Source organism: Panulirus ornatus, chromosome 6, assembly GCF_036320965.1.
Source record: "Panulirus ornatus isolate Po-2019 chromosome 6, ASM3632096v1, whole genome shotgun sequence".
Taxonomy (NCBI): Eukaryota; Metazoa; Arthropoda; class Malacostraca; order Decapoda; family Palinuridae; genus Panulirus; species Panulirus ornatus.
The window spans coordinates 35804485-35832250 of NC_092229.1; the positions used below are offsets into that span (position 1 = coordinate 35804485).

The window sequence follows — 27766 nt, forward strand, 5'->3', positions numbered from 1 at the left end:
TGTATGATGCAGGATATAACCAGTAACTGTATGATGCAGGATATATCCAGTAACTGTATGATGCAGGATATATCCAGTAACTGTATGATGCAGGATATATCCAGTAACTGTATGATGCAGGATATATCCAGTAACTGTATGATGCAGGATATATCCAGTAACTGTATGATGCAGGATATATCCAGTAACTGTATGATGCAGGATATATCCAGTAACTGTATGATGCAGGATATATCCAGTAACTGTATGATGCAGGATATAACCAGTAACTGTATGATGCAGGATATAACCAGTAACTGTATGATGCAGGATATAACCAGTAACTGTATGATGCAGGATATAACCAGTAACTGTATGATGCAGGATATAACCAGTAACTGTATGATGCAGGATATATCCAGTAACTGTATGATGCAGGATGTAAACAGTAACTTTATGAAGCAGGATATAAACAGTAACTTTATGAAACAGGATATAAACAGTAACTGTATGATGCAGGATATAACCAGTAACTGTATGATGCAGGATATATCCAGTAACTGTATGATGCAGGATATAACCAGTAACTGTATGATGCAGGATATAACCAGTAACTGTATGATGCAGGATATAACCAGTAACTGTATGATGCAGGATATATCCAGTAACTGTATGATGCAGGATATATCCAGTAACTGTATGATGCAGGATATATCCAGTAACTGTATGATGCAGGATATAATCAGTTATCATATAAAGCGTTATATAACCAGTTAGTTCTCTGAGTCATAACAGTAGAAGTATACATGAAAGTATACATGTCAATATTATGTGAATATCAGATAAGGTTTCTTAGGAAATAATATTTATGAAACTTCAGTTACTCAGACAGACCTAGTAACTAACCTAACCTGTCTTTATCCTTACCTTGCAACCTATAGGCGGACCTATCAACATTATTCATATAGTAATTTCATCTGTTTATATTAATGACACATCGGATTTTTCCTATTAGGGAATCACTGTGTCAAATGTCAACAGACGCTCGCTTATATATGTAGATAGTCTTTTATTCCAGTGTGTACCACTGTATGGTTACATTTAGGGCTGTATGGTTACACTTAGGGCTGTATGGTTACATTTAGGGCTGTATGGTTACACTTAGGGCTGTATGGTTACATTTAGGGCTGTATGGTTACACTTAGGGCTGTATGGTTACGTTTAGGGTTGTATGGTTACATTTAGGGCTGTATGGTTACACTTAGGGCTGTATGGTTACATTTAGGGCTGTATGGTTACACTTAGGGCTGTATGGTTACATTTAGGGCTGTATGGTTACATTTAGGGCTGTATGGTTACATTTAGGGCTGTATGGTTACATTTAGGGCTGTATGGTTACACTTAGGGCTGTATGGTTACATTTAGGGCTGTATGGTTACATTTAGGGCTGTATGGTTACATTTAGGGCTGTATGGTTACATTTAGGGCTGTATGGTTACACTTAGGGCTGTATGGTTACATTTAGGGCTGTATGGTTACACTTAGGGCTGTATGGTTACATTTAGGGCTGTATGGTTACATTTAGGGCTGTATGGTTACACTTAGGGCTGTATGGTTACACTTAGGGCTGTATGGTTACATTTAGGGCTGTATGGTTACATTTAGGGCTGTATGGTTACACTTAGGGCTGTATGGTTACACTTAGGGCTGTATGGTTACATTTAGGGCTGTATGGTTACACTTAGGGCTGTATGGTTACATTTAGGGCTGTATGGTTACATTTAGGGCTGTATGGTTACATTTAGGGCTGTATGGTTACACTTAGGGCTGTATGGTTACACTTAGGGCTGTATGGTTACATTTAGGGCTGTATGGTTACACTTAGGGCTGTATGGTTACACTTAGGGCTGTATGGTTACGTTTAGGGTTGTATGGTTACATTTAGGGCTGTATGGTTACATTTAGGGCTGTATGGTTACACTTAGGGCTGTATGGTTACACTTAGGGCTGTATGGTTACATTTAGGGCTGTATGGTTACATTTAGGGCTGTATGGTTACACTTAGGGCTGTATGGTTACATTTAGGGCTGTATGGTTACATTTAGGGCTGTATGGTTACATTTAGGGCTGTATGGTTACACTTAGGGCTGTATGGTTACACTTAGGGCTGTATGGTTACATTTAGGGCTGTATGGTTACACTTAGGGCTGTATGGTTACATTTAGGGCTGTATGGTTACATTTAGGGCTGTATGGTTACACTTAGGGCTGTATGGTTACGTTTAGGGTTGTATGGTTACGTGTGAGGTTGTATAGCCACGTGTAGGGTTGTATGGTTACGTGCAGAGCTGTAAGGCTACATGTAATGACAGATAATGTTGTCTTCTCCCACAGTCACCCTCCGCCTGGCTGAGTGCACTCGTCTTTCCTTTTGTGGAGTTTATAACGAAGAACAGCCTCCTCCCAGCCATGCCTCCTCACCCCATCCTGAACGGAGGACACAACCACCAACTTGATAACGACGCCGCCCCAGATGAAGGCCTTCATGTCAACGGAGTCCACCCAAACCCTGACCAAGCTAGTGGCGACCAGCAGGCTTATGTAGACAGTGGCGGCCACCAGAACCCTACCCTAGTGCCAGATAACCATCAACACGGTAACCTTATTAATGGGGAAGGCCATGAACGGCAAGATGGCAGAACAGATGACCTTGGCAGCCCGGAGGGAAGTGGCCAGCCTTGCAACGTTCCCACTGTTAACCCTTTCTCCTTCCCGGTAAGTGCTCTGGTCCTCCTGGTATCCTTGTGTTACCGTACTGTCATAATCTGGTACTCTGTTGCTCTAGTCCTCCTGGTATCCTTGTGTTACCGTACTGTCATAATCTGGTACTCTGCTGCTCTAGTCCTCCTGGTATCCTTGTGTTACCGTACTGTCATAATCTGGTACTCTGGTGCTCTGGTCCTCCTGGTATCCTTGTGCTACCGTACTCTGGTGCTCTCTTGCTGTCCTGCTCTGGTGCTCAGGTGCTCATTTGTTCTGGTGTTCCTGTGACCTGGTATCGTTGTGCACTGGTGCTCTGGTGCTCTCTTACTCTGGTACTCTTGTCCTCTGATGCTCTGGTACTTGTGTACTCTAGTCCTCTAGTGCTCTGGTATACTAGTGCTACTATACATTGAAGCTCTGGTATACTAGTATTCCTGTACTCTGGTGCTCAGATATACTAGTATTCCTGTACTCTGGTACTCTGGTATACGGCTACTCCTATATTCTGGTGCTCAGGTATACTGGTATTCCTGTACTCTGCTACTCTGGTATATTGGTACTCTGTTCATTGGTGCTATGGTATACTAGTACTCCTCTGTTCTGGTTCCGTGGTATTCCTTTATTCTGGTGCTCTGGTATACTGATACTCCTGTACTCCTGTGCTCTGGTATAATGTTACTCCTGTACTCTGGTGCGTTGATATAATAGTTCTCCTGTACTCTTGTGCTCTGCTATACTACCATCCTGTACAATAGTGCTCTGTTATACTGGTAGCCCTATATTCTGATGCTCTAGTATACTGATACTCCTGTACTCTGATGCTCTGGTATACTGGTACTCCTGTACTCTGATGCTCTGGTATACTGGTGCTCCTGTACTCTGATGCTCTGGTATACTGGTGCTCCTGTACTCTGATGCTCTGGTATACTGGTGCTCCTGTACTCTGATGCTCTGGTATACTGGTGCTCCTGTACTCTGATGCTCTGGTATACTGGTACTCTTGTACTCTGTTAGTCTGGTATCCTGTTACTCAAGCAATCTGGTGCTATGGAATACTAGTACTCCTGTACTATGGTGTTCTGTTATACTGGTAATCCTGCACTCTAGTCGTCTGGTATACTGGTACTCATGTACGCTGGTGCTCTGGTATAATGGCACTCCTGTACTCTGGTGCTCTGGTATACTAGTGCTCCTATAGTCTGGTGCTGTGGTATACTGGTACTCCTGTACTCTGTTGTCCTAGTATACTAGTACTCCTGTACTCTGGTGCTCTAGGTACTAGTATTCTGAGGCTCTGGTATGCTAGTACTCCTGTACTGTGGTGCTCTGGTATACTGGTACTCCTGTACTCTGTTGCTCTGGTATACTGGTACTCCTGTACTCTGTTGCTCTGGTATACTGGTACTTATGTACTCTGGTGCTCTTTTATATTGGTACTCCCCTACTTTTTGTCCTGGTAGACTGGTGCTCTGGTATGCTGGTGCACCTGTATTCTAGTGCTTTGGTATACTAGTACTCCTGTACTGTGTTGCTTGGATATACTGGTACTCCTGTACTCTGGTTCTCTGGTATACTGGTACTCCTTTACTCTGGTCCTCTGGTATACTAATACTCCTGTACACTGATGCTTTGGTATACTGGTAATTCTGTACACTGGTGCTCTGATATATTAGTACTCCTGTAAACTGGTGCTTTGGTATACTGATACTCCTCTACTTTGGTGCTTTAGTATACTAGTTATACTGTACTCAGGTGTTCTGGTATGCTAGTACTCCTGTTCTCTGGGGCTCTAGTATACTGGTCCTCCTGTACTCTGGTGTTCTGGTATACTTGTACTGTGATCCTCTAGTGCGCTACTATATTTGTACTCCTGTGCTCTGGTGCTCTGGTATACTGGTACTCCTGTTCTCTGGGGCTCTAGTATACTGGTCCTCCTGTACTCTGGTGTTCTGGTATACTTGTACTGTGATCCTCTAGTGCGCTACTATATTTGTACTCCTGTGCTCTGGTGCTCTGGTATACTGGTACTCCTGTTCCTTAGTGCTCTCCTATACTTTTACTCCTGTCCTCTGTTGATCTGGTATTCTGGTACACCTGTACTACTGTGCTATAGTATATTAGTACTCATGTACTCTTGTGCTCTGGTTTACCGTACTCCTATACTCTGGTATTTTTGTATACTGATACTCCTGTACTGTTTTGCCCAGGTATATTGGTATTCCTGTACTTCGGTGCTCCAGTACTCTTGTACTTTCGTGATTCCGGTACTCTTTACTCTGTTGCTCTGGTACATTAGTACTCATGTACTCTGGTGTTCTGGGATGCTAATATTCCTGTAATTAGGTGCTCTGGTATACCAGTATTTATGTTCTCTGGTGCTCTGGTTTACTAGTATTCATGTTCTCTGGTGCTCTGGTTTACTAGTACTTCTGTACTCTGGTGCTCTGGTATTCTGGTACTTCTGTACTCTGGTGCTCTGGTATTCTGGTACTTCTGTACTCTGGTGCTCTGGTATACTGGTACGCCTGTATTCTGGTTTTCTAGCATCCTGGTACTCCTGTACTCTGGTGCCCTGTTATACTAATTCTCATTTACTCTGGTGCTTTGGTACTCTTGTATTATGGTGCTCTAACATATTGGTACCCCTGTTTTCTGGTGCTTTGCTATGCTAATACTCCTGTACTCTGGTGCTCTGGTGCACTGGTACTCCTTTAGTGTTCAGGTATGCTAGTACTCCTGTGATCTGTTGTTCTGATGTGATGGTACTCCTGTACTCTGTTGCTCTGGTATACTGGTACTCTGATCCTCGTTTACTCTGCCATACTGGTACTCCTGTACTCTGTTGCTCTGGTATACTGGTACTCTGATCCTCGTTTACTCTGCCATACTGGTACTCCTGTACTCTAGTGTTCTGGTATACTAGAATTCCTGAATTCTGGTGTTCTGGTATACTGGTACTACTGTGCTCTAATGCTCTCCTATACTTTTACTCAGGTCCTCTGGTGCACTGGTATACTGGTACTCCTGTACTCTGGTGCTCTGATATATTAGTGCTCTTATACTCTGGTGGTTCGGTATACTGATACTCCTCTACTCTAGTTTTCTGGTTTACTGGTACTCCTGTACTCTAGTGGTCTGGTATGGTGGTACTCCTGTAATCTAGTTTTCTGGTATATTGGTACTCCTGCACGCTTTTGCTCTGATATACTGATACTCCTGTGCTCTGGTGCTCTGAGATATTAGTACTCTTGTACTCTCGTGTTTTGGTAAACTGATACTCCTCTACTCTGATGCTCTGGTATACTGGTACTCCTGTATACTGGTTCACTGGTATATTAGCACTCCTGTATTCTGGTGTTCTGGTATACTGTGACTCTTGTGCTCTAGTATTATTCATTTATTCTACTTTGTCGCTGTCTCCCGCGTTAGCGAGGTAGCGCAAGGAAACAGACGAAAGAATGGCCCAACCCACCAACATACACATGTGAATACATACACGTCCACACACGCACATATACATACTTATACATCTCAACGTATACATATATATACATACACAGACATATACATATATACACATGTACATAATTCATAGTCTGCTCTTATTCATTCCCGTCGCCACCCCGCCACACATGAAATGACAACCCCTTCCCCCGCATGTTTGCGAGGTAGCGCTAGGAAAAGACAACAAAGGCCACATTCGTTCACACTCAGTCGCTAGCTGTCATGTATAATGCACCGAAACCACAGCTCCCTTTCCACATCCAGGCCCCACAAAACTTTCCATGGTTTACTCCAGACGCTTTACATGCCCTGGTTTACTCCATTGACAGCACGTCGACCACGATATACCACATCGTTCCAATTCACTCGATTTCTTGCACGCCTTTCACCCTCCTGCATGTTCAGGCCTCGATCACTCAAAATCTTTTTCACTCCATCTTTCCACCTCCAATTTGGTCTCCCACTTCTCATCGTTCCCTTCATCTCTGACACATATATCCTCTTCGTCAATCTTTCCTCACTCATTCTCTTCATGTGACCAAACCATTTCAACAAACCCTCTTCTGCTCTCTCAACCACACTCTTTTTATTACCACACATCTCTATTACCCTTTCATTACTTACTCGATCAAACCACCTCACACCACATATTGTCCTCAAACATCTCATTTACAGCACATCCACCCTCCTGCGCACAACTCTATCTATAGGCCACGCCTCGCATCCATATATCATTGTTGGAACCACTATTCCCTCAAACACACATTTTTGCTTTCCAAGATAACGTTCTCGACTTCCACACATTTTTCAACGCTCCCAGAACTTTCGCCCCCTCCCCCACCCTATGATTCACTTCAGCTTCCATGGTTCCATCTGCTGCCAAATCCACTCCCAGATATCTAAAACACTTCACTTCCTCCAGTATTTCTCCATTCAAACTTTTCCCTCAACCCTACTGTACCTAATAACTTTGCTCTTATTCACATTTACTCTCAGCTTTCTTCCTTCACACACTTTACCAAACTCAGTCACCAGCTTCTGCAGTTTCTCACCCGAATCAGCCACCAGCGCTGTATCATCAGCGAACAACAACTGACTCACTTCCCAAGCTCTCTCATCCAAAACAGACTGCATACTTACCCCTATTTCCAAAACTCTTGCATTCACCTCCCTAACAACCTCATCCATAAACAAATTAAACAACCATGGAGACATCACGCACCCCTGCCGCAAACCAACATTCACTGAGAACCAATCACTTTCCTCTCTTCCTACACGTACACATGCCTTACATCCTCGATAAAAACTTTTCACTGCTTCTAACAACTAGTGCTCTGCTATACTTTTCCTCCGATCCCCTGGTGCTCTGGTATACTGGTACTCCTGTACACTGGTGCACTGGTATACTAGTACTCCTGTGTTCTGGTGCTCTCAAGACAGCACATATCGGTCTCAGGTTAAGTGTGCGAGAGCAACTACCGGTCTTGGATTAAGTATGAGAGAGTACATATCGACCTTGGGTTAAGTATGAGAGAGCACCTACCAGAATTGGGTTAAGTATGAGAGAACACACCTAGAGGTATTGGGTTGATTATGCGAGAGTACCTACCGGCCTTGAGCTAAGCATGGGAGAGCATCTACCACTCTTGGGTTAAGTATGAGAAAGCACAATTCGTCCTTGATTTAAGTATGAGAGAGCACCTCCCGGTCTTGGGTCGAGTGTGAGAAACTTTCTTCTTACCTTGGGTTAAGTATGAGAGAGCACCTACCGGTCTTGGTTTAAGTATGAGAAAGCACCTACCGGTCTTGGTTTAAGTATGAGAGAGCACCTACCGGTCTTGGGTTAAGTATGAGAGAGGACCTCCCGGTCTTGGGTTAAGTATGAGAGAGCACCTACCGGTCTTGGGTGGCTTGAGAGACCACCTATCGGCCTTGGGCTAAGCATCTAAGAGAATGCCTACTGGACTTCGGTTAAGAATGAGAGATCGCCTACCGGTATTGGGTTAAGTATGACAGCGCACCTACAGGTCTTGGGTGTAGTATGAAAGACCACCTAACGGCCTTGGGTTAAGTATGAAAGAGCACCTACCGGTCTCGGGTTATGTATGAGAAAGCACCTACTGGCCTTGGGTTAAGTGTAAGAGAGCACCTGGCGTCCTTGGGATACGTATGAGAGAGCATCTTTCGACTTCGATTTAAGTATGAGAGAGCACCTACCTTTCTTGGTTAAAGTATGAGAGAGCACCTACCTTTCTTGGTTAAAGTATGAGAGAGCACCTACCTTTCTTGGTTAAAGTATGAGAGAGCACCTACCTTTCTTGGTTAAAGTATGAGAGAGCACCTACCTTTCTTGGTTAAAGTATGAGAGAGCACCTACGAGACTTGGTTGAAGTATAAGAGAGTACCTACGAGACTTGGGTCAAGTAAGAGGGAGCATCTAATGGTCGTAGGTTAAGTATGAAAGAACACATACCGACCTTGGGTTAAGTATGAGAAAGCACCTACCGGCCTTGAGCTAAGTATGAGAAAGGACCTACTGGCCTGTAGTTAAGTATAAGAGAGCAGCTACCGGTCTCAGGATAGGTATGAAAGAGCACCTACCGACCTTCGGTTAAGGATGAGAGAACACCTACCAGCCTTGGCTTAAGTATGAGAAAGCACCTACTGGTCAAGGATTAGATATGAGAGAACACCTACTGGCCTTGGTCTAAGTATGGGAGAGCATCTACCGCTCTTGGGTTAAGTATGAGAAAGCACCATCCGTCCTTGGTTTAAGTATGCGAGAGCCCCTACCGGTCTTGGATTAACTATGAGACAGCACATATCGGTATTAGGTTAAGTGTGAGAGAACGTCTTGAGGTCTTAGATTAAGTATGAGAGAGCATATGTTGGCCTCGGGTTAAGTATGACAGAGCACATATCGGCCTTGGGTTAAGTATGAGAGAGCACCTACCGGCCTTGAGTTAAGGATGAGACAGCACTTACAGGTCTTAAGTATGAGAGAGCACCTACCGGTCTTGCGTATGATATGGGAGAGCACCTAACGGTCTTGGATCAAATATGAGAGATCATCTACCGGCCTTGTTTAAGTATGAGAGAGCACCTACCGGTCATGAGTTAAGTATGAGAGAGCACCTACCGTTCTTGGATTGAGTATGAGAGAGCACCTAACGGTCTTGGTTAAAGTATGAGGGAGAGCACCTACTGGCCTTAGGATAAGAATGAGAGATCACCTACCGGTATTGGGTCACGTATGAGAGAGCACATACCGATCTTTGGTTATGTATGAGAGAGCACCTCCCGATCTTGAGTTAAGTATGAGAGAGCACTTACCGACCTTCGGCAATGTATGAAAGAGCACCTACCGGCCATGGGTTAAGTGGGTTGTGTGACAGAGCACATACCGGCCTTGTATTAAGTATAGAAAAGCATATATGTGTTTGGGTTAAGTATGAGAGAGCACCCAACTGATTTGGGTTAAGTATGAGAGAGCACCAGCAGTTCTTAGGTTAAGTATGAGAGCATCTACCGGCTTTGGGTTCAGTATGAGAGAGTACCAACCGGTTTTGGGTTATGTATTAGAGAGCAAATACCGGCCTCGGGTAAGAATGGAAGAACACCTAGCGGTATTGGGTTAAGTGTGAGAAAGCACGTATCGGTCTTGAGTTAAGTATGAGAGAGCAGCAATACGTCTTGGGTTAATTATGAAAGAGCACCTACTGGCTCTGGGTTAAGTATGAGCAAACACATACTGGCCTTCGCTGAAGTATGAGAGAGCATCTACTGGTCTTCGATTACGTATGACAGAGCACCTACAGGTCTTGGGTTATGTATGAGCTACCGGTCGTGGGTTAAGTATGAGAGAGCACCTACCGGTCTTGGGTTAAGTATGAGAGAGCATTTTTCGGACTAGGACTAAGTATGAGAGAGCACCTGCTGGCCTTGTGTTAAGTATGAGAAAGTACCTACCGGTATTCGGTTAAGTATGAGAGCACACTTACCGGTCTTGGGTTGATTATAACGGAGCACCTTCCAGCCTTGGGTTAAGTATGTGAGAACACCTACTGGTCTTTGGCTAATCATGAGAGCACACATCGGTCTCGGTTTAAGTATGAGAGCGCACCTACCGGTCTTCGATTAAGTAAGAGAGAGAGAGTACCTACCGGCCTTGAGTTAAGGATGAGAGATCACGTACTTGTCTTGGATTAAGTATGAGTGAGCACCTTCCGGTCTTGGGTTAAGTATGAGTGAGCACCTAACGGCCTTGAGTTAGTTATGAGAGAGATCGCCTACTACCCTCGAGTTAAGAATAAGAGATCACGTACCGGTTTTGGGTTAAGTATGAGAGAGAATCTAACAACCTTGGGTTAAGTATGAGACAGGACCTACCGTCGTTGGGTTTACCATGAGAGAGCACCTACTGGTCTTGGGTTAAGTGTGAAAGAGCACGTATCGGTCTTTGGTTAAGTAGGAAAAGCCACCTACCGGCCTTGGGTTAAGTATAAGAGAGCACATACCAGTCTTGGGTTAAGAGTGTGAGAGCACCTACCGGCCTTGGTTTTTGTATGAGAAAGCACTTACCGTCCTTAGGTTAAGTATCAGAGAGCACCTACCGGTCTTGGGTGAAGTATGGATTATTTATGAGAGAGCACGAACTGTCCTTGGGTTAAGTATGAGAGCGCACCTACTGGCCTCCCTTTAAGTATGAGAGAGACACTACTGATCTTGGATTAAGTATATGGATATAAGAGCACCTCTCGGCCTTGGGTTAAGAACGAAGGCACCTACGAGCCTTGAGTAAAGTATGAGAAAGCACATACCGGTCTTTGGTTTTGTATTAAGAAGCACTTAACGGCCTTGGGTTAAAGATGAGAGAACACCTATCGATCTTTGGGTAAGTGTGAGAGAGCACCAACTTGCCTTGGTTTAAGTGTAAAAACCTATCTACAGGCCTTAGGCTAAGCATGAGAGAGCGCCTACCGGTCTTAGGTTAAGTATGACATAGCACTACCTGTATAAGGTTAAGTAGGAATGATCACCTACTGGTTTGGTTAAGTGTAAGAGAGCACCTACCGGCCATAGGTTAAGTATGAGAAAGCACCTACCGGTATTGGGTTGAAATGAGAGAGCACCTAATGGCCTTGGTTTAAGAATGAAAGAGAACCTACCGGTCTTGATTTAAATATGAGAGAGCACCTACCGACCTTGGTTTAAGGATGAGAGAGCACCTCCCGGTGTTGGGTTAAGTGTGAGAGAGCACCTACCAGCTTTGTGTTAAGTATGAGAGAGCACCTATTGGTCTTGGGTCAAGGATGAGAGAGCACCTACCGGTCTTGGGTTAAGTATGAGAAAGCACCCACTGGCCTTGGGTTAAATATAAGAGAGTACCTACCGATCTTGGGTTAGTATGAGTGAGCACCTATCGGTCTCGGTTTAAGTATGAGACAGCACCTACGGATCTTGAGTTAAATGTAAGAGAACACCTACTGGTCTAGGGGTAAGTATGAAAGAGCAGTTGTCGCCTTGGGTTAAAGATGAGAGAGCACCTACAGTTCTTGTGTTAATCATGAGAGAGCACCTACAGTTCTTGGGTTAAGAATAAGAGAGCACCTACCGGTCGTGTTTTATGGATGAGAGCCCACCTCTCGGTCTTGGGTTAAGTACGAGAACATCTACGAGCATTGAGTAAAGTATGAGAAAGCACATACCTGTCTTGGGTTAAGTATCTGAGAGCACCTAATATCCTCAGGTTAAGTATGACAGAGACCCTACCGGCCTTGGGTTTAGTATGAGAGAGCACCTAATGCCTTGACTTAAGTATGAAATAGAACCTACCAATCTTGGGTTAAGTATGAGAAAGCACCTACCGCCCTTGGGTTGAATATGAGTGAGAACTTATCGGTCTTGGGGTATGAGAGAGCACATACCGGTCTTGGGTTATGAGAGAGCACCTACCGGTCTTGGGTTAAGTACGAAATAGCAGCCACCAGTCATAGATTTTGTATGAGAGAGCACACACCGGTCTTGGATTAAGTATGAGAGAAAGAGCACCTACTGACCTTTGGTTAAGTATGGAAGAGCAACTACCGATCTTGGATTACGGATAAGAGAGCACCTACAGGTCTTAAGTATGAGTGAGTAACTACCTGTCTTGGGTTAGATGAGACAACACCTACCGGCCTTATTTAAGTATGAGAGCACCAACCGGCTTCATTTAAGTATGAGAGCACCAACCGGCCTTATTTAAGTATGAGAGCACCAACCGGCCTTGTTTAAGTATGAGAGCACCAACCGGCCTTAAGTTAAGTATGAGAGAGCATCTACTGGTCTTGGATTAAGCATGAGAGAGAACCTACTGGCCTTTGGTTATGTATTATAAAGCACCTACCGGCTATGGGTTTAGTATGGAAGAGCATCTACCGGCCGTAGGTTAACTATGGGAGAGCACTTATTGGTCTTCGGTTAAGTATGAGATACCACCTACTGGTCTTAGGGTAAGTAATAAAGGGCACCTATCGGTCTTGGGTTAAGTATGAGAGACTATCTGCATGTCTCGGTTTAACTATGAGAGCACCGGGTTAAGTAGAGGGAGCACCTACCGATGTTGGTTTAAGTATGACAGAGCACATACCAGCCTTGAGGTAAGTATGAGAGCACACCTACCGGTCTTCGGTTAAGTATGAGAATGCACCTACTAGTCTTGGGTTAAGTGTGAGAGAACACCTACCGGTCTTGGTTTAAGTATGAAAGAGCTCCTACTAGTCTTGCGTTAAGTATGAGAGACTACCTAATGTTCTTGGATTAAGTGTGAGGGAGCACCCATCGATCTTTGGTTAAGTTTAAGGGAGCACCTACCGGCTTTGGGTTAAGTATGAAAGAGCACCTACCGGCCTTTGATTTAGTATGAGGGAGCACATACCGCTCTTTGGTTAAGTATGAATGAGCACCTACCGGTTTTGGATTAAGTTTGAGAGAGAACTAACCAGCCTTGGGTTCATTATGAGAGAGTCCCTACCGGTTTTAGGGTAAAAATGAGAAGACACCTACCAGCCGTAAGTTAAGTATGAGAGAACACCTACCGGCCTTGCTTTAAGTATGAGAGAGCACCTACCGGCCTTGCTTTAAGTATGAGAGAGCACCTGCCGGCCTTGGTTTCAATATGAAAGAGCACCTACTGGTCTCGGTTTAATATGAGAGAGCACCGTTCGAATTTGGATCATGTATGAAAACGCACCTACCGGCCTTGGGTTAAGTATGAGAGACTACGTACCGGTCTGCAGTTAAGTATGAGAGCGCACCTACCGGCCTTGGGTTGATTATAAGAGAGCTCCTATCGATCTTGGGGTAAGTATGAGGAAGCACCTTCCAGCCTTGAGTTAAGTATGCGAGAACAACTACCGGTCTTTGGCTCATCATGAGAGAACACATACCAGTCTTGGTTGAAGTCTGAGAGATCACTACCTACCCGCTTTGGATTAAGTTTGAGAATGACGAACGAGCCTTGGGCTCAGTATTAGAGAGTACGTACTGGCCTTGGGTTAAGTATGTGAGAGCACCTAATGACCTTGAATTAAGTATGAAAGAGAACCTACCGGTCTTGGGTTGAGTATGAAATAGCGGCCACCCGTCATAGATTTAGTATGAGAGCACATACCGGTCTTGGATTAGATATGAGAGAGGGAGCATCTACCGATCTTGGGTTAAGTATGAGAGAGCAGCTACCGACTTTGAGTTAAGGATAAGAGAGCACCCATCGGTCTTCAGTCAAGTATGAGAGAGCAACTACCGCTCTTAGGTTAGATATGAGAGAACACCTGCCGCTCTCGTTTTAATTATGAGAAATCCCTACCGGCCTTAGTTTAGGTATGTTATAGCAACTACTGGTCTTGGATAAAGTATGAGAGAGAACATAACGGCCTTTGATTATGTTTTACAAAGCACCTACCGGCCTTGGGTTTAGTATGAGTGAGCACTTACCGGCCATGGGTTAATTATGAGATAGCAGCTATTGGGTTAAGTATTAAACAACACCTACTGGTCTTGGGTTAAGTAATAAAGGGCAGCTACCGGCTTTGGGATAAGTATGAGTGACCATCTGCATGTCTCGGATTAAGTATTAGAGAGCACCTACCTTCCTTGGGTTAAGTATGAGTGAGTATCTACCGATCTTGGTTTAAGTTTGAGAGAACACATACCGGCTTGGGTTAAGCATGAGAGCACACCTATCGGCCTTGACTTAAGTATGAGAAAGAACCGACCAGCCTTGGGTTATATATCGGCCCTTGTGTAGGTATGAGAAATCTCCTACCGGCCTTGGTTTAAGTATAGAAAGCGCCTACCGGTCGTGGGTTAAGTATGGGAGAGCACCTACCGGTCTTCGGTTGATTATGAGAGTGTACCTACAGGTCTTGGGTTAAGTGTGAGAGAAAACCTACTGGTCTTGGTTTAAGTATGAAAGAGGATATACCGGTTTTGCGTTAAGTATGAGAGAGCACCTAACGTTCTTGGAATAAGTATGAGAGAGCACCTACCGATCCTGGGTTAAGTTTGAGAGAGCACCTACCGATCTTGGGTTAAGTATGAGAGAGCACATACCGGCCTTGAGATAAATATGAGAGCGCATCTATCGGTCTTGAGTTAAGTATGAGAAAAACCTACCAGCCATGGGTTAAGTATGAGAGAGCACCTATCGGTCATGGGATAAGTATGAGAGAGAACGTACAGGTCTTGGGTTAAGAGTATGAAAGTACATAATGGCCTTTGTTTAAGTATGAGAAATCACCTATCGCCCTTAGGTTAAGTATAAGAAAGCACCTACCGGTCTTGGATTAAGTATGAGAGAACACCTACCTGTCTTGGCTTAAGTATGAAAATGCACATACCGGTCTTGCGTTAAGTATGAGAGTACCTAACGTTCTTGGATTAAGTATGAGAGAGAACCTACCGATCTTGGGTTAAGTATGAGAGAACACCTAACAGCCTTGGGTTGAGTGTGAAAGAGCACCTACCTGCCGTTGGTTAAGTATAAGAGCACATACCGCTCTTTCGTTAAGTATGAGAGTACTTACCGGTTTTGGATTAAGTTTGAGAAAGAACCAACCAGCCTTGGGTTGAGTATTAGAGAGTACTTACCGGCCTTGGTCTAAATATGAGAGAACACCTACCGGCGTTGGGTTAAACATGAAAGAGTGGTTACCGGTCTTGGTTTAAGTATAAGAGAGTACCTACAGGCCTTGGGTTAAGTATGAAATAGCAGCCACCAGTCATAGATTTAGTATGAGCGAGCACATACCGGTCTTTGATTAAGTATGAGGAGAGAGAGCACCTACCGATCTTGGGTTAAGTATGAGAGCAGCTACCGATCTTGGGTTAAGTATGAGAGCAGCTACCAACCTTGGGTTAAGGATAAGAGAGCACCTACCGACCTTGGGTTAAGTATGATAGAGCACCTACTGGTCTTGGATTAAGTATGAGAGAGAAGCACCTACCGACCTTGGGTTAAGTATGATAGAGCACCTACTGGTCTTGGATTAAATATGAGAGAGAAGCCTTTGGTTATACATAATAAAGCACCCACCGGCCTTGGTCTTAGAATGGGAGAGCACCTACCGGCCTAGGGTTAATTATGAGAGAGCACTTATTTTTCTTGGGTTAAGTATGAGACAGCACCTGCTGGACTTGGGTTAAGTAACAAAGGGCACTTACCGGCCTTGGGTTAAGTGTGAGAGACCAAATGCCTGTCTCGGGTTAAGTATAAGAGAACACCTACCGGCCTTGGGTTAAGTATGAGAGAGCACCTACCGGCCTTGGGTTAAGTATGAGAGAGTACATACAGGCCTTGAGGTAAGCATGAAAGAGAACCTATTGACCTTGGGTTAAGTATGAGAGCACCTAACGACCTTTTGTTAAGGATGAGAGAACACCTACCGGTCTTGGGTTAAGTGTGAGAGAGCACCTCCCGGACTTGGGTTAAATATGAGGGAGAACTTACCGGTGTTGGGTATGAGAAAGCACCTACCGGTCTTGGGTTAAGTATGAAATAGCAGCCACCGTTCAAAGATTTAGCATTAGAGAGCACACACTGGTCTTGGATGAAGTATGAGAGAGAGAGCACCTACTGATCTTGGGTTAAGTATGGGAGAGCAACTACCGACCTTGAGTTATGGATAAGAGAGCACCTACCGGTCTTGAGTTAAGTATGAGTGAGTAACTACCGGTCTTGGGTTAGATATGATAGAAAACGTGCCGGCCTTGCTTTGAGTATGAGAGAGCACCTACCGGCCTTAGGTTAAGTATGATAGGGCACCTACTAGTCTTCGATTAAGTATGAGAATGAACTTACCGGCCTTTGGTTATGTATCATACAGCACATACTGGACTTGGATTTAGTATGGGAGAACACCTACCAGCTGTGGGTTAAAATTATGAGAGAACACCTATTGGTCTTGGGTTAAGTATGGGACAGCTCCTAATGGCCTTGAGTTAAGTAATAAAGGGCATCTACCGGGCTTGGGTTAATTATGAAAGACCATCTGCATGTCTCGGGTTAAGTATAAGAGAGCACCTACCGGCCTTGGGTTAAGTATGAGAGCACCTACTGATCTTGGGCTAAGTATAAGTGAGCACATACCGACCTTGGGATAAGTATGAGAGCGCACCTTCCGGGTTTGAGTTAGATATGAGAAAGAACCTACCTGCCTTGGGTTAAGTATGAGTAAGCACCTATAGGTCATGGGATAAGTATGAAAGAGCACATACCTTTCTTGGGTTGAGTGTGAAAGCACATACTGGCCTTGGTTTAAGTATGAGAGAGCACATACTAGTCTTCCGTTATGTGTGAGAAAGTACCTAACGTACTTGGATTAAGCATGAGAGAGCGCCTACTGATCTTGAGTCAAGTATGAGAGAGCACCTACCAGCCTGGGTTAAGTATGAAAGAGCACCTACCGATCTTGGTTAAGTATGAAAGAGCACATACCGACTTTGGGGTAAGTATGGGAGCGCACCTTTCAGGCTTGAGTTAAGTATGAGAGAGAACCTACCAGCCTTGGGTTAAGTATGAGAGAGCACCTACAGGTCATTGGATAAGTATGAGAGAGCATATACCTGTCTTGGGTTGAGTGTGAAAGCACATACTGGTCTTGGTTTAAGTATGCGAAATCACCTACCGGCCTTGGGTGAGTATATGCAAGCACGTACCGGTCTTGGGTTAAGTATGTGGGAGCACCTACCGGTCTTCGGTAAGTATGAGAATGCACATACGGGTCTTGGGATAAGTGTGAAAGAACTACCTGTCTTGGTTTAAGTATGAAAAAGCACATAACGGTTATGGAATAAGTATGAGAGAGCACCTATCGATCTTGGCTTGAGTATGAGACAGCACCTACCGGCCTTGGGTTCAGTATGAAATGGCACCTACTGGCCTTTGGTTAAGTATGACAGAGCACATACCGCTCTTTGGTTAAGTATGAGAGAGCACCAATCGGTTTTTGATTAAGTTTGAGAAAGAACCAATCAGCCTTGGGTTGAGTATTAGAGAGTACCTACCTGCATTGGGTTGAATATGTGAAGGCACCTACCAGCCTTAAGTTAAGTATGAGAGAGCACCTACCGGTCTTGAATTAAGTATGAAGGAGCCCCTACCGGTCTTGGGTTAAGTATGAGTGAACACCTACCGACCTTGCTTTAAGTATAAGAGAGCACCTACCGGCCTTGGGTTAAATATGAAAGAGCACCTGCCGGTCTTGTTTTAGATATGAGAGAGCACCTTTCGAACTTGGATTATGTTTGAGAGAGCACCTACCGGCCTTGGGTTAAGTATGAGAGAGCACCTATCGATCTTGGCTTAAGTATGAGAGAGCACCTACCGGCCTTGGGTTAAGTATGAGAGAGCACCTACCTGTCTTCGGTTAAGTATGAGAGCGTACCTACTGGTCTTTGGTTCATTGTAAGCGCGCACCTGCCGGTCTTGGGTTGATTGTAAGAGAGCACCTTCTGGTCTTGGGTTAAATATGAGAAAGCACCTTCCGGCCTTGGGTTAAGTATGCGGGAGCACCTACCGGTCTTCTATTAAGTATAAGAGAGCACCTATCGGTCTTGGTTTGAGTATGAGAAAGCACCTAACGGTCTTCGATTAAACATGAGAGAGTACCTACCGGCCTTGAGTTAAGGATGTGAGAGCACCTATCGGTCTTGGGTTCAGTATGAGAGAGCACCTACGGGTCTTGCTTTAAGTATTGGAGAGCATTTACCGACCTGGATTAAGCATGAGAGCGCATCTACCGGTCTTGGTCTGAGTATGAGAGAGCACCTAACGGTCATGGGGAAGGTATGAGTGAGCACCTCCCGGTCTCGGTTAAGTATGAAAGAGTACCTTCCTGCCTTGGTTTAAGTATGAGAGAGCATCTACCAGCCTTGGCTTAAGTATGGGAGAGCATCTGCTGTCCTTGTTTTAATTATGAAAGAGCACCTACCGATCTTTGGTTAAGTATGAAAGGGCACCTCCCGGCCTTGGGTTAAGTACGGGAAAGCATCTGCTTGTCTCGGGTTAAGTATGAGAGCACATACCAGCCTTGGGTTAAGTATGAGTGAGCACCTACTGGTATTGGTTTAAGTGTGGGGGAGCAGCTACCGACCTTGGACTATGTATGAGAGAGCACCTACTGGCCTTTGTTTAAGTATGAGGGAAACCTTACTTGTCTAGGATTAAGTATGAGAGCACCTACTGGTCTTGGTTTAAGTATAAGAGATCACCTACCGGTCTTGGATTATGTATGAGCGAGCACTTACTGGCCTTGGGTCAAGTATGAGAGAGCACCTAGTAGCTTTCGCTTGAGTATAAAAGAGACCTTACTGGTCTTGAATCAAGTATCAGAGATCACCTAACGACCTTAGGTTATGTATCAAAAAGCACCTACCACCTTAGGTTCAAGATGAGAGAACATCTATTGGTCTTGTGTTAAGTATGCCTTGGATTAAGTGTGAGAAACCATCTACCGGCCTTGGGTTCAGTATGAGAGAGAACCTGCCGGTGTTGGGTTGTGTTGATGTGTCTTTCATAGTCTTGTGTAACAGTAATTCTGTCTCCGAAAAACAAAGTTAGGATTCGGCGAACAACTGGTTAAGAGCTTCTCTCTCGCCAGGTGTAGTTTAGATAAGCCTATCAGTAGTGGGTTAAGTATGAAATAGCCCCTACCGGTCTTTGGTTAGGGATGAGAGAGCACCTACCGGTGTTGGGTTAAGTATGAGAGAGCACCTACCGGCTTTGTTAAGTATGAGAGAGCACCTACCGGCTTTGCCTTAAGTATGAGAAAGCACCCAGTGGCTGTGGGTTAAGTATGAGAAACCACCTAGCGGTCTTGGGTTAGCATGAGTGAACTATCGGGCTTGGTTAAAATATGAGAGAGCATCTGCCGGTCTTGAGTTAAGTGTGAGAGAACACCTACCGGTCTTGAGTTAAGTGTGAGAGAACACCTACCGGTCTTGGGTTAACTATGAAAGAGCAGCAATCGGCCTTGGGTTAAGGATGAGAGAGCAAGTACCATTATTGATTTAAGTATGAATTAGCACTACCAGTCTTTGGGTAAGACTGAGAGAGCACCTACCAGTCTTGGGTTAAGACTGAGAGAGCACCTACCAGTCTTGGGTTAAGACTGAGAGAGCACCTACCAGTCTTGTTTCAAGGATGAGAGAGGACATCCCGGCCTTGAGTTAAGTACGAGAGCACCTACTGGTCTTGGGTTAAGTATGAGAGAGCTCCTAATGGTGTTAAGAATGGGTTAAGTATGAATGAGAACCTACCGGTTTTCAATATGACAGCACCTACCAGCCTTTGGTTAATTATGAAAGAGAACCTACTGGTCTTCGGGTATAAGAGAGCACCTACCGGTCTTGGTTTAAGTATGAAATGGCAGCCACCGGTCTTGGGTTTAGTATGAGAAAGCACTTAATTGCCTGGAGTTAAGTATGAAAGTGAACCTACCGGTCTTGTGTTAAGTATGAGAGAGCACCTACCGGTCTTGTGTTAAGTATGAGAGAGCACCTACCGGTCTTGTGTTAAGTATGAGAGAGCACCTACCGGTCTTTCGTGAAGTATAATCACCTACTGGCTCTGGGTTAAATATGAGAGAGAACCTACCGGTCTTGTGGTATGAGAGAGCAAATACCATTCTTAGGTTAAGTATGAGAGAGCACCTACCGGTTCTAAGTTAAGTATGAAAAAGCAACCACCGCTCTTGGAATAAATATGAGAGAACACCTACCGGTATTGATTTAAGTATGAAAGAGCACCTACCGGCCTTAGGTTAAGTATGACAGGGCACCGACTGGTCTTGGATTAAGTATGAGAGAGCACATACTGGCCTTTCGTTATGTATTGGAAAGCATCTACCGTCCTTGGGTTAAGTCTGGGAAAGCACCTACCGGTCTTGGGTTAAGTAATAGAGGGCACATACCGGCCTTAGGTTAGGTATGAAAGACCATCTGCTTGTCTCATGTTAAGTATGAGAGAGCACATACAGACCATGGCTTAAGTATGAGAGAGCATCTACTGATCTTGGGATAAGTATGAGAGAGCACTTATCGTTCTTGTGTTAAGTATGGGAGAGCACCTACCGGCCTTCGGTTAATTATGAGAGAGCACCTGCTTGGGTTAAGTATGAGAGAGCACCTACCGGCCATTGGTTATGTATTAGAAAGCACCTACTGGAGTTAAGTTCAGCATGAGAGAGCACCTACCGGTCTTGGGTTAAGTATGAGAGAGCAACTACCATTGTTGGGTTAAGTATGAAAGAGCACCAACTGGTATCAGGAATATGAGATCACCTGACGGCCTTGGGTTAAGTATGAGAAAGCACATATCGGTCTTGGGGTAAGTATGAGAGAGAGCACCTAATGGCCTCGGTTTAAGTATGAAAGAGCACCAGCAGGTCCTGGGTTAAGTATGAGAGAGCACCTACCGGCCTCGGGTTGAATATGAGAAAGTACCTACCGGTCTTGGGTTAAGTATAAGAGAGCACCTAATGCCCTTGGTTTAAGTATGAGAGAGCACCTTCAGGGTGTTGAGTTAAATATAAGAGAGCACCTACCGACCTTGGGTTAAGGATGTGAGAGCACGTACCGGTGTTGGGTTAAGTATAAGAGAGCACATATACTTGGGGAAAGTATGAAAAAGCATCTTCCACCATTGGGTTGAATATGAGAGAGCACCTACGGTCTTTGGTTAAGTATGAGAGACACCTAATGACCTTGGTTCAAGTATGAGAGAGCACCTACCGGTCTTGGTTTAAGTAGAAGAGAGCACTTTCTGGCCTTGGGTTAAGTATGAGAAATCACCTACCAGTCTTGGGTTAAGTATGAGAGAGCACCTACCCGTTTTGGGATGCGTATGAGAGATGCACCTACCGACATTGAGTTAAGGATGAGACAGCTCCTACCGGTGTTGGGTAGAATATGAGACAGCACCTACTGGTCTTGGGAAAGTATGCAAGAGCACCTACCGGTCTCGAGTTAAGTATGAAGGAACACCTACCGGTCTTAGGTTTGGTATGAGAGAGCACATTCTGGTCTTGAATCAAGTATGAGAGACCACCTACCGGCTTTGTGTTAAGTATGAGAGCACACTTACCGGTCTTGGGTTAAGTACGAGAAAGAACCTACTGTCCTTGGGTTAAGTATGAGAGAGCACCTACGAGTCATGGATTAAGTATGAGAAAGCATATACCAGTTTTGAGTAGTTTTGAGTAAAGTATGAGAGAACAGCTGCTGGTCTTGGGAAAGCTTGCATGAACACCTACCGGCCTTGGGTTAAGTATGAGTGAGCACATACTGGTCTTGGGTAAAGTATGAGAGTTCTTGGGTTAAGTATGAGAGAGCACCTACCGGTCTTGGGTTAAGGTTGAGAGAGCACCAACTGGTCTTGGGTTAAGTATGACAGAGAATATACCGCCCTTCGCTTAAGTATGAGAGAGCACCAACCGGCCTTGGGTTAAGTATCTGAGAGCACCTACAGGTCTACGGTTAAGCATGAGAGAACACCTACCGACCCTGAGAAAAATATGAAAGAGCATCTACCTATCTACCGGCTGTGGGTTAAGTATCAGAGAGCACCAACCAGGCTTGGCTTACCTATGAGATACCACCCACCACAAGTATGAGAGAGCACCTATTGGTCTTGGGTTAAGTATGGAAGAGCACCTACCGGTCTTGGGTTAAGTGTGAGAGAGCACATACCGATCTTGAGTTAAGTATGAGACAGCACCTACCGTTCTTGTGTTAAGTATGAAAGAGCACCTACAGGTCTTGGGTTAAGGATGAGAGAGCACCAAACGGTCTTGGGTTAAGTATGAAAAAGCACATACCGGTCTTGAGTTAAGTATGAGACAGTACCTTCAGGTCTTGGATTAAATGTGAGAGAACACTTACCGGTCTAGGGTTAAGTATGAAAGAGCACCTACCGGTCTTGGATTAAGTATGAGAAAGCACATACTGGCCTTGACTTAAGTATGAGACAGCACCTACAGTTCTTGTGTTAAGTATGAGAAAGCATCTACCAGTCTTGACTAAAGTATGAGACAGCACCTACAGTTCTTGTGTTAAGTATGAGAAAGCATCTACCAGTCTTGACTTAAGTATGAGACAGCACCTACAGTTCTTGTGTTAAGTATGAGAAAGCATCTACCAGTCTTGACTTAAGTATGAGACAGCACCTACAGTTCTTGTGTTAAGTATGAGAAAGCATCTACCAGTCTTGACTTAAGTATGAGACAGCACCTACAGTTCTTGTGTTAAGTATGAGAAAGCATCTACCAGTCTTGACTTAAGTATGAGGCAGCACCTACAGTTCTTGTGTTAAGTATGAGAAAGCATCTACCAGTCTTGACTTAAGTATGAGACAGCACCTACAGTTCTTGTGTTAAGTATGAGAAAGCATCTACCAGTCTTGACTTAAGTATGAGACAGCACCTACAGTTCTTGTGTTAAGTATGAGAAAGCATCTACCAGTCTTGACTTAAGTATGAGACAGCACCTACAGTTCTTGTGTTAAGTATGAGAAAGCATCTACCAGTCTTGACTTAAGTATGAGAGAGCACCTACAGTTCTTGTGTTAAGTATGAGAGAGCATCTACCAGTCTTGACTTAAGTATGAGACAGCACCTACAGTTCTTGTGTTAAGTATGAGAGAGCATCTACCAGTCTTGAGTTAAGGATGAGAGAGCACCTACAGTTCTTGTGTTAAGTATGAGAGAGCATCTACCAGTCTTGAGTTAAGGATGAGAGAGCACCTACAGTTCTTGTGTTAAGTATGAGAGAGCATCTACCAGTCTTGAGTTAAGGATGAGAGAGCACCTACAGTTCTTCTGTTAAGTATGAGAGAGCATCTACCAGTCTTGAGTTAAGGATGAGAGAGCACCTACAGTTCTTGTGTTAAGTATGAGAGAGCATCTACCAGTCTTGAGTTAAGGATGAGAGAGCACCTACCTGTCTTGAGTTATATATGACAGAGCACGTAGTGGATTTTGCTTGAGTATGAGAGAGCACCAACCGGCTATGGGTTAAGTATCTGAGAACACCTACAGGTCTTATCTTAAGTATGAGGGAGCACTTACCGACCTTGAGTTAAGTATGATAGAGTATCAACCTATCTTCGGTAAAGTATGAGAGAACACCTACCTGCCTTGGGGTAAGTATGAGATAGCACCAACCGGCCTCGTGTGACGTATGAGGGAGCACCTCTGTGTCTTATGTTAAGTATGAGAGAGTACCTACCGGCCTTGACTTAAGTATGAAAGAGCACCCACCGGCATTAGATTAATCATGAGAGAGCATCTATCGGTCTTGGGTTAAGTATGACAGAGCACCTACCGGTCTTGGGTTAATTGTAAGAGAGCACCTACAGGTCTAGCGTTAAGTGTGAAAGAGCACCCAACGGGCTTGGGTTAAGTATGAGAGAGCACCTATCGTTCTTGTGTTAAGCATGAGAGAGCACCTAGCGGTCTTGGGTTGAGGGTGAATGAGTACATACTGGTCTTGGATTAAGTATGAGAAAGCACCCACCGGCGTTGGGTCAAGTATGAGAGAGCACCTACCGGTCTTGGTTTAAGTATGAGAGAGTACCTACCGGTGTTGTTTTAAGTATGAGGGAGCACTTACCGGTCTTGGGTTGTAAGAGAGCACCTACCGGCCTTTGATTAAATATGAGAAAGCACTAGCCGGCCTACAGGACTTAGGTTAAGTATGAGAGAGCACTTAACTATATTCGTTTAAGTAAGAGAGAGCTCCATTCGGTCTTGGGTTGAATATGAGAGAGCACCTTCCGGCCTTGGGTTAAGTATGATAGAGCACCTACTGTTTGGGGTAAGTATGAAAGCTCCTATCGGTCTTGTGTTTAGTATGAGAGAGAACATACCTGTCTCGGATTAAGTATGAGAGACCACCTACGGCCTTCGTTTATGCATACGAGCGCACCTATAGGTCTTAAATTAAGTATGAGAAAGAACCTAGTCTACTGGTCGTAGGTTAAGTATGAGAGAGCACTTAACTATATTCGGTTCAGTATGAGAGAGCACCAATCGGTCTTGGGTTAAGAATGAGAGAGCACCTACCGGTCGTGTGTTATGAGAGAGCATGTACCGGTCTTGGGTTAAGTATGAGAAAGCTTCTAGTGTTCATATATTAAGTATGAGAGAGCACCTAATGGTCTTGGTTTAAGAATGGGAAAGCACCTACCGGTCTTAGGGTAAGTATGAGGGAGCATATTCTAGTCTTGGGTTAAGAGTGTAAGAGTACCCACTGGCCTTTGGTTAAGTGTGAGAGAGCACCTACCGCTCTTGGGTTAAGTGTGAGAGAGCACCTGCCGGTCTTCGGTAAAGTATGAGAGAGCACCTACCGCCCTTCGGTTAAGTATGAGAGAGCACCTACTGGACATGGCCTAAGTATGAGACACCCACTGGCCTTGGGTAAGGTATGAGAGAGCACCTACCGCACTTGAGTTAAGTATGAGAGAGCACCTACCGGTCTTCGGTAAAGTATGAGAGAGCACCTACCGCACTTAGGTTAAGTATGAGAGAGCACCTATTGGACATGAGTTAAGTATGAGAGAACACCTACCGGCCTTGGGTTAAGTATGAGAGAGCACCAACCTCACTTGGGTTAAGTATGAGGGAGAACGTTTTTGCTTTGGGTTAAATATGCGCTGTAAGTTTGGACGTTGGACAAATGGACAGTGACTAGCTTAAGGGTGCGTATTAATCAACTGACTTAACACAGGTTTGGAAATGGTACTTGAGTCTTAAACTCACAATTCTATAGGCGTTTTACAAAATGAGAACAGGTAATTTTGTTATTGTCAGTAGATGATAACTTGCGTCTTTCAAATAAGCATTTACCGCTGCCTCACCACTAATAGGCCCATCTTAGAAGCACCATCCACATATTCAAACCTTGTTTATTTCTTTTCCACATAAGTACTCTTGCCAATGCCTGTCTAATCAAACATTTTTAAGCATAATCATGGTAGAGTCCGACGTGACTATGGTCCCCTAGTCCCCAGCATCACGGGGTGCTAAGAATCTCCGGGTTTCTGCCTGACTCCACTGCCAATGAGAGGGAGGACTCCGGCAGTAGTAGTACTGGCCCCTCTCACGACCTTTCCTGTTGAGTACTATCAGTATAGTACCTCTCCTAATACCTTAACTCTCTCTTAGACACAGTTGTTTAATAATGTTCTCTCTGTTCACTTTTTCATATCAAACTACAAGCTCCACTCACGATTCTATTGCACGCCTCAAGGAGACTTTGAGTCCCTAGACTTTGAAGTTATGAGACTCAAGGTCTGTCTCCCACTTACCATACTTTTCCTCGTCTCGCCTACTACTCTCCTAATTCTACAAATTTCATGTCTTTCTTAGACTATTAAACTCCTGCTATGAGACTGGCATCCTCTCAACCGCAAGCCGAAATCCTCTACTGTGGTGAATTCAACGTACACCATAGGGAATGGTTGAATTCCTCCCATACGGATGGTGGAAGGGGTGTAGCCCTCACGTCTTCCATTTTCAAGTCTTTCGAGAAAATTATCTCCCACCCTCCCCATATTCCTGGCCACTATGACCTATCTATCTATCTGTCTATCTATCTATCTATCTATCTATATATCAATCTATATCTCCGACGCCCATTTCTTCGTGGAACTCCCATCAAGGGGTGGCCACAGCAAGAGAATCTTCACTTATCCTTGCTCTTACATTCCTCCTTCACATACACCGTTACACGAATTCTCCCACCATTTCTCTACCTTCAGTATTCGTCCTCTCTATTTGCTCATGTCAGATGTGGTCCTCCTCTCACACCCATCCCTTTAATTGTACTATCATTCTCTCTCCTCATAAACTCCCAGTCTTGCATTCCATCCACATGTCCAAACCATCTTAAAGTATTACGTTTCACCCATTTTACCACTCCACAATTCACTCCCTTTGCATTCCTTGCCATATCACATCTCTCACACAACCCTTCACTTTTTTCTTCATTCCATCCCGTCAGACCCCACGCTCTTCTGAAATACCTCATTTCCGTGGCCTGGATTCTTGACCTCTGTGGCTCATTCCATGTTCATGTTTTGGCTTCATTATTCCATTAAAGGACCCAGTGACTCTTCTACCCTGTACTGCTCTCCCTCATCTCTACTTCCATATCACCACACTTACCCAAGATAGCTCCTATATACTTAAAATTATCTTACTTTTTCATGTCTTTCTCCCCCATGTCCATATCTAGCTGGTAGAAAACGTAACACATATCATATAATCTGGGAATTCTTTGTCTTCCTGAGCAGTCTGACCATGGACAGGATCGCCATGGAATTATCAGTGAGCTGCTGAGCGACATGGCCCTCCCAGGTGAAGAGCCACAACAAGATAACAACACAACACCTTCAAGACACCGTAAAGTACATTTTCAAGGTCTTCCCTCCATCATTAAGACGACACACTGGACAAATGATTCTAATGTAAGTATCATTACTTAAGATTTTTCGAGCCATTGCCTTACTTTGCATAACTGGAGATTTGTTGAAGTAATGACTATTTAAGATTTATGAAGACAATGGCTTTTGAATATTTGTTGAGACAATGGATATTGAGGATTTATTGAGGCAATGGATACTGGGGATTTGTTGAAGCGGTTACTGTTTAGGTTTGGTGCAACAATGTCAACTGGGAGTTTGTTAAGAGTAATGACTACTGGAAATCTGATGAGGCAATAGTTATACGGCAACGGCTATTGCCACTTTGATACGGTAATGGATATTAGGGATTTACTGAGGCAATGGTACTGGAGATTTTTTGAGGTGATTACTGGCCGGATTTGTTGAGGCAGTGGATACTGGGGATTTGTTAAGGCGATTACTGTTCGGATCTTTTGAGGCAATAGCTACAGGAGTTGAAGTACTTACTATTCATGGAAACAATTGCACGTTCACAGATGTTTGGGTCACGTTTTCCTCTGGTTTTTCCTGGTTTAGT

General features: G+C 44.3%; 1 protein-coding gene across 6 annotated transcripts in view; it reads left to right on the forward strand.

The window, feature by feature from the left end:
- LOC139749157 (glutaminase kidney isoform, mitochondrial-like) overlaps positions 1–27766 on the forward strand; it is a 488059-nt gene that overhangs the window by 144510 nt on the left and 315783 nt on the right. For all 6 annotated transcript variants that reach the window (XM_071662800.1, XM_071662801.1, XM_071662799.1 and 3 more), the window contains 2 exons: positions 2373–2753; positions 27079–27252. In XM_071662800.1, coding sequence (XP_071518901.1) covers positions 2373–2753; positions 27079–27252 — 555 coding nt within the window. The remainder of the gene's footprint in view (positions 1–2372; positions 2754–27078; positions 27253–27766) is intronic.